This window comes from Vidua macroura, chromosome 4 (genome assembly GCF_024509145.1).
Source record: "Vidua macroura isolate BioBank_ID:100142 chromosome 4, ASM2450914v1, whole genome shotgun sequence".
Taxonomy (NCBI): Eukaryota; Metazoa; Chordata; class Aves; order Passeriformes; family Viduidae; genus Vidua; species Vidua macroura.
In genome coordinates, this window is record NC_071574.1 from 46,938,161 (window position 1) to 46,945,903 (window position 7,743).

At 53.9% G+C, this 7,743-nt stretch overlaps 1 protein-coding gene across 1 annotated transcript; it reads right to left on the reverse strand.

Annotated features, from left to right (window-relative positions):
- Window positions 1-5,223: 5,223 nt before the first annotated feature.
- Window positions 5,224-6,208, reverse strand: GSX2 (GS homeobox 2). Its single transcript, XM_053976673.1, has 2 exons — window positions 5,752-6,208; window positions 5,224-5,564 (listed from the first exon to the last, which is right to left on the reverse strand). The coding sequence occupies exons 1-2, from the start codon at window positions 6,206-6,208 to the stop codon at window positions 5,224-5,226; spliced, it is 798 nt and encodes a 265-aa protein (XP_053832648.1).
- Between the last annotated feature and the right edge of the window lie 1,535 nt (window positions 6,209-7,743).

Below are 7,743 nucleotides of genomic sequence, written 5' to 3' on the forward strand. Positions count from 1 at the left end.
ACCCTCTTTATTGAACTGTTTGAAATACGCCTCCTGCTTTTCAATGTCTCTCTATCCATCTTTGTCTGCTCTTCAGAAAAGCAGACAATATAAAGCAAAGCCTGGCGAGCTCCCCACGCTCTGGCTTGGGCAGTGCCAACGTTAGCCTTGAAATTGTCACTCCTTCATTAATCTGAAACTAGTTATTTTTCCAGAGCACACAGCACACGCTTCCGATCTCTTTGGGTTCGCTTCCAACAGCTTAAATCCCCCCGGACACGCCGGCTGGGGTCGGGGCAGGGGGGAGGCGCGGAGGGGCCGAGGCCGGTTCGTCGCCTTGAGCGGGGCCGGCTGGGAAGCGCGCAGGGGGGCGGAGAGGGGCGCGGAGCAGATCCTGCGTGAAATCGGTCCTTTCACGGCGAGGCTGAGCGCGCTGCAGCGCGGACACACGCCCGAGGTTTTCCGAGTGGCACAGTGGGTTCGGGCTGTTTGTTATTCCGCTGTCATGCGGGACTCCCCGGCAGCTGCCCGGCGCACGGCGTTCCGCCACCGGCCGGGGCCCGGCGGAGCGAGGGTGCCTTCCCAGGGCCGGGTCCCACCCAGGACCCCCGGGCCCAGGCTGCCAACCTTGCCTGGGGTTTCTCGCCCAGACCGAGACTCAGTTCAGCCGACGGAGGTGCGCAGAGGCTGCGGGGTGCGCTTCCCACTATCGTACTTATCATGCTTTTCGAGCCGCCACTAAAATAATGGGGGAGGAAAAAAAAAAGTTTTGGCCGGGTTTCTTTCCCGAAGGACAGCATGCGGTCATCTTTAGGCTCCGGATCCAGAACGGGAGTGCTGCCCGCCCTGCCCACGTCCTCCAAGCTGGTGTCAGGACGCTCGCTGGGGTCCCGGAGCGGTGGCAATAGGACTCGGCCCTTCCTGGCCATCTTATTCCCGTGGGCACCACAGAAACTCCCGAGTGATCCTTTCTGGCCGTGGCCTCGTCCTGATGCTGTGCCGTCGACTGAACCGTACAAGAGGGTAAAAGAGCCCCGGGCAGCATCTGAGCCGCCGAGCAGCGCTGCTGCCGATTCGGCCGCCCCTGCCCGCAAGGGCAGCACGAGGGAGGCGCTGGGGAGCCGCACCCGAGGCCGTGTCCCATGGGGTCAGCAGGAGGGGCAGGAGTAGGAAATTAGGATAAACTAGAGGTGAATGCAACGGGATTAGATAGACTGTCCTCTCTCTGCCCCAGCTCCAACCAGAGGTACTGAGGAAGGAGAGTTTCCTGGCAGTTCCCTGGCCTGGATTCCTGCACTGTGAGCCCTCCTCTCCACGAGTGCTTTGGGTTGACTGATGAGGCCTAGCCTGCCCTATATCCCCTAGAGAGGATGTGCAGCCAGCCAGAACACTGAGCCCTTCAGTCTGGGAATCTCTGGAGTGTACTTGCCACTGTGTCCCAGCTACACCACGTGTGGAAGCAAGGAGCTGACCGAAGGGCGTCCACTTCCCCAAGTGCCAGATGTTGGCCACAGACATTGTGGCAAGAGCTCAGAGTGCAGGAAAAAGCTTTAGCAGCACCTATGGGGACTTCAGAGCAGGGCTGGAAAGAGCAGCCAAGGGAGCGTGGTGTCTTCGGCACTGGGAAGTTCCAGCAGTCCACGGCCAATGCTCCTGTGAGCTAGCACATCTGATCAGGACATGGGAGCAGGTTCAACCAGGGGATCCACAACAAGAGAGTCTGACCTCAGCCATGCAGACCAAGGTCAGAGAAACTCCTCAAGATGGATGTTTTCTTCTCCTGATTTTTTTTTTTTAATTGAAAAGAGTTAAGTAAAACTGCAGTTTGTAAATAAATATCTCAAGGGGAAAACTTTTCTGGAGGGATGATAACCCAACAGGTTACAGAAGGTCACTCACACAAACATGAGCCACACCTCTTGTGCAAACGCTCATGCTTTAGTTGTGCGACCTTCCCCTTGCTGGGGGGGCTAGGTGACCCGGAGGGTCATTAGGAGCTGTTCCATACCTGAAATCCACCCAGGACACAGGCAACTCCTCTGCCACCAAGCTATGCCAGGAATGGCTCCATCAGGAGCTGAACACTGCCTGTCTTAGGCACTGGATGAGTGAGGGGGGAAAATTGCACTTCACACTTTGTGTGAGGAAAAAAAAAAAAGGATAGAAAGAAGAAGGGGCGGCGGGGGGGGGGGCGGAAGGAAAAACCCAACACATTTTAATGTAAATTTGCCTACATTTCAAAATGTTGAATGCTGGATGTGGAAAACGTACAAAACATTTCCTGCAAATTATGGTACATTCAGCTTCCAGTGGTGCTTCTGTCACACTGACTTGGACTGCCAGGTTCAGGTCGAGTTGGTTGTACCCACCTTTTGAGATGTGTCGGGACAAACCATTGCATCATTCCTCTTTTCCAAAGTTTTTTACATTAAACATTTACTTTGAAATAAAATATTGTTGAAATATTTTTGAAATAAATATTGTCTCAACTGTCCCAATGACAGTTTGTATCTGATGATGATGATGATGATGATGATGATAATGATAATATGCCACAATTACATCCCAACCCTTGAAAGAGACATGCAAGCATTGATTGGTACAAGAACAATCAACTAACTTAATTTTCCTAATTTTTAAAGAAATTGGTAAATACTGCAATGAAGAGAAATCTCACTATTTATCTTCTAGAAACAGAGAGAAATACCAATTTATTCACTGAGGTGCATATTTTTACATAGGTACACTGAAAACATATACACTCTATCAGGTGTTTCCTTGCAGTTTTAAAGTATCTTGGAGTTTTGCAGTCTTAGATTTCAGAGACTGTGATGCTTTTTCTCACCCAGCAAAGTTTTGCTTTCCTAGGCTGCTGCAGGCCTGTTGACTCCCTCCTGTTACAGTATTGGGATGACACTGCTGAGAGCGTGGGCAGTACTTTCTGTGGAACTAATGCCTCCTCCCAGAGCTTCAAGGTTGGAAAAGACTCACTGTGATTATAAAAGCAAGTTAGACACAGGTGAACTGAAGCAGCGAATCAACAGTTTCCAGATTTCACCTCAGCAAATTTTAGGGGAAAGGGGGACAACCCTCTCAGCCATATGCTCCATGAAGTCCCCCGGGGAAGGAGTCACAAGGACCTCAAGCCTTTGGCTCTTTGGTCTCCCTAGCCTGGCAAGTGAGAGTCACTGGGGTACTAATATCCCCAGCCATTCAGCTGGCATGCTTCTGGCCTCTGCAGTCAGCTCAGGCAGTGAAATGGTACTGGTATGAATCAGTGAGATTTTTTATTTGTTTTCTAAGTCCAGACTAGAAACATCAGTCCTGCCTTTCCCTTCCTGTTAGACGCGCATGTGCTGACTCTGCCTCTGCCCCCAGCCCTGAAGTTGGTCCAGGCTGTGAGGCAGTGCCCATAGCAGGCTCTCTCCATCCTACCCCAGCCCCGCTCATGCACCTGGCCTCTCCTCCAAGACAGGCAAGCAGGGCAAGTGTCACTGTGCTGGGGCTGCCTCTCTCTTCAGCAGCCAAGGTGATTGCAGGCTAGTCAAATTGGAGACGTACCTCTGAGCTGAAGCTCCGAAGTTAGGGATAAAACACGATAAATGTAGGGATTGTTTCAGAGGTTGAAGTCAAAAGTGTATATTGGATTAGTGGAAAATCCATCCAAGGAAAAGGTGAGAGAAATAAACATAATGTGCAAAAGGCACTTCTGATTTGCTTATATTGCTTGCTGTATATAGGCTTTCTGTCTGCCAGTACTGCAGGAACTAGGAAAAATGTAGAGGGGCTCATTTGGGACTGACTAGCTCCAGGTCCATCCCACTCTCATCAGCCGCCTGTAACTCTCCTGCAAGGAGCTGAGGATGGGCTGCCCAAGGCAGAGGCAGGACGAGACCCGTAGCTGAGCTCTGCCCGACGCAGATTGCAGAGAACTTCAACCGCGTCTCAGCCTAACGGGTTTGCATTCAGATCTCCTCCCTAAGCCTGGTCAGGGCGCCTAATGAAATCAACACCGAAAAGAGCTAACGCTGTTCCGGCGCCTGAGGGGAAAAACAATCCCTGATCTCTGCTTAACATCGACCCGTAAAATAACTTAAGCGGAGTTTCAGCCTGGTGAAGGGCCGACGTGTGCAGCCAGCCCCTTCAGTGAGGGAAGAGCCGGAGCTACCAGGCCGGCGGGGCGGGGGACTGTGTGCGGGGTCCCGGCACACAGCCCTTCTCCCGGCCCCGTGCCGTGATCGGCGGCCCTGGGCCAGCGGCAGCCGCTTGTCCCCAACGCGGCGCCTTAGGGCCAGCAGACGGGAGAAAGCTGTCAGTCGCCAGGAGGGCGTGCCCTGGCTCCGGTTGGGAAGGAACCCAAGGCTGCTGGACTCAGAGGACCGGCTGTATTTGCATTCCGGCCGGAGCGGAGTCCCCCCCCTTCTCCGCCCCCCAGCCGTCCCGAGTCACAGGGGAACAGAAAACATGTTCATGTTAGTAGCCGATGGCTTTTATTTTCACTCTTTACGCAGATCTGACACATATACAGCGATGCTTTCACCGTACGAAGGACAAGATTGCAAAGGAAAGCACCTTGCCCAGCCAGTGCACCTTCGCTGCTGGGACTGGGCTGGCACTTCATGAGAGGAAGGGGGAGTCGGAGGGTTAAGAAGAAACAAGTTAAATTCTCGTCTGATTTCATTTATTTAAATAAATATAAATATAATTTTTATATAAAACTATTCACAGACAAACAGCCGTCCCAAACCCAAACGGGCGATCGTTATGTCTTTTCTTATTTTTGTTACGAAGTTCGTCCAGTAGATTCTCTACAGGTTTTAATTTGCTTTTCAGGTTTGTTTTTTGTTTTTGTTTTTTTTTTATGTCTCGCCTTTCGGTTTCAAATGCGTTTCTTTTTTTCCTTTAAATTGCCTGTGGCGATACAGAGGAAGACACCCTGGGCTATGCGAGCCTTGTCCCACGTTACATTTTTGAAAGAGCAGGTGCCCTCTCCTGGGGTTACATAAATAACGTTTAGGTTGACCTCCCACGACTAAAATGTTTGCATTCCGAAAAAAAAAATATATATACACTTCTATTTCTATTACTGCGAATGGATGACAATTAAACCTCCGCGGCGGCGAGGGCCAGCCCGCTGCAGGTTAGCGGGCTGACGTCCGTGGGGAGCGGTGCCAGGTAAGTCGCCGTGCCGCCACCTCGCTCCGGGCTGGGACCCGGCGGCAGGAGCGGAGCTCCGAGCCGGGCTCATGACGGGGAGATCTCTTTATCCTCGGTAGCCGATGAGGGGGATAGAGACTCTTCATCCTCTGACCGGGAGTAATGCCCCTGGCTGGTGCTGCACTTGCAGCCCCCGTGCGAGTTTCGCTGGGTGCCTTTACCTTCTTTCTTGTGCTTCACCCTCCTGTTTTGGAACCAGATTTTCACTTGCTTCTCAGACAGGTTCAGGTACGTGGCTATCTCGATCCTCCGCAGCCGGGACAGGTACATGTTGGAGGAGAATTCCCTCTCCAGCTCCAAGAGCTGGGTGCTAGTAAAAGCAGTCCTCATCCGTTTCCCATTTTGAATTTGACTGGATTCGGACCCTCCTGGACGGGAGAGAAATGCGAACTTCAGCGGGACAGGGAAAAGTGGGGGAGGGAGGCGAGAGAGAGACAGACAGACAGACAGAGAGAAGACATTCCCCAGTAGCTTGCCGACCCGGGACAGCCGCTCTCCCTTGGCAACACCCCTTCTCCCGCTGCCCCCCTTCCCCGGCGGCCGCAGGGCTCCTACCCATGCCGAGGCAGTGAAACCTCCGGGGGTCGCTGACGCTGTAGGTGGTGGCGGCGCAGGCAGGTGGGTGATGCGCAGGGTGTCCCAGGGCGGCGGCGGCGGCGGGCACCGAGGCGGCGGGCGGCGGGTGCTGCGGCGGGTGGTGAGCGTGGCTGCTCCGCGGGCAGCACTGGGCCTCGCCTGCGGCGGTGGGGAACTGGCTCTTGAGCAGAGGGATGGCCCCGCCGGCGCCGCCGCCGCGGGAGGAGTGCAGGTGCGAGGTGACACAGAGCGGGCAGACGCAGAAGGCGCCGCTCTTTCGGGACGGGCAGCCCGGGCCCGACACCGACATGACGAGGGGGGAAGGCATGCTGAGAGGGATGAAGAAGTCCTGGCCATGATGATGCTCAGGAAGGGACGGAGCCGGCCTCGAGGAATCTTTGATGATTAAGGAGTCGACATAGAAGGAGCGTGACATTGCGGAGGGCTGCGAGGCCGGGGGCGGCTCTCCCAAAGTCGGGTTTTCCTGCTCGGCCAAGTTGCCACTGAAGTCCTGGCGAGTCGAGAAGGTGCTTATGTTTGAGAGCTGAACAAAAGGGTCCCTGGAGAGGGCCGGTCTTAAAGTCCCCCCGCCTGGATCCCCTGCGCCGGGGTTTTATATCAAGTATTTAAACACGTGATGGCTGAAAGCCTCGCAGATCTAAATCTCCCCGGCTTCCCAGGCCGGCAGGAGAGGCTGCCGGGGGGGACCAAAGCGGGGTAGGGGAGGGGGGCAAAGTGTGCGTGCTTGCTCGTTGCCCGATGACTTCACTCCTTTGCCTCCGCCTCAAATAAATTATAGGAGCAGAGAAAGCGGGGAGGGGGCGGCTGCTCCGCGGCCCCGTCACACGTCGCTCTCGCAGGCATGTCCCTCTGTCAACACACCCGGGATGCTGGGGATAAAATTAATCGGAAGGAGTTTCTGCTCGGGGGTTTTCCCCGAGGAGAACGCTCCTTTCCCTCTCCGTGAGGGAAAGAGAGGTGAGAGCAGGTAATGCCCTGCAACAAGCGGTTCAACTCCGCCCCCCTGACCCCCAGTAAAAGGGCCGTGGATCCCACAGAGGCCTGGGACCAACACCTTTCCCCAATCCCGCCCACTTCCTGCACTCAGGACTCCTTCAGGAGGCTCTTTCTGCATCAGAGGAGCCAGGTACACATGCAGCCATGGATATAAGGTTAGGGGTGGAGCGCGTTGGTGTGTCTGTGCATACATACGCACGTAGGGTGGGTTGAGTGGCTTTTATTTTCCCCTCGCCCTTTTCACCTCAAGTGAGTCTTGCCAAATTGGCAATTACTGCAACGGACAAAGCCTTCAAATATCTGGACACTTCTCAGCCAAACGGTATCAAAACGGAAAACTTCCAAGCGAACTTCCCCGGCCTCTCCAGGACCGCAGTGCGCCGCGCTAATGAAAAGCGAACATGTCAGGGAGGGATTCTTTGATCTCCACCAAGTTTGCTGAAGCAATCATTCAAACTAAAATTGGATAAACAGCTAAATACGGTCGGTGGCTCGGAAGCATTTCAGAATGCATTACAAAGCCAAGGTATTCGCAGCATATTACGCGATTTTCCAATGACCTGTTTTATGGGAGTTTAAGAAGAGACTTATCGTTAATAGAAGGACTATCGCGTTCTTGTTTAGCAGATGCGAAGCGGCGTTTAAAACAGACTGCGGATCCCATCCCACTTGACACGTGAAAGGGAAGTGACAATTGTGCTCTAAAGCAGAAAACACAGACTACGCCTGATTGCCAGAGGCTGACCAGAAACTCGGGAGTCCAGCAATAGCCGAAACGTGTTTAGAAGCGGTTATCATGCGCAAGGGCCGGGCCGCGGACATCCTACCATCCCTCCCGCACACCCAGTCTCCAGCTGTTAAACCCAGCAAAATAAAACCGCCTTCTGAAGGAGCCGGCATTTCCTCGCCCCTGGAACCGGCAAGGCTCGGCGGTGCAACTCGAGCCTTGCTGAG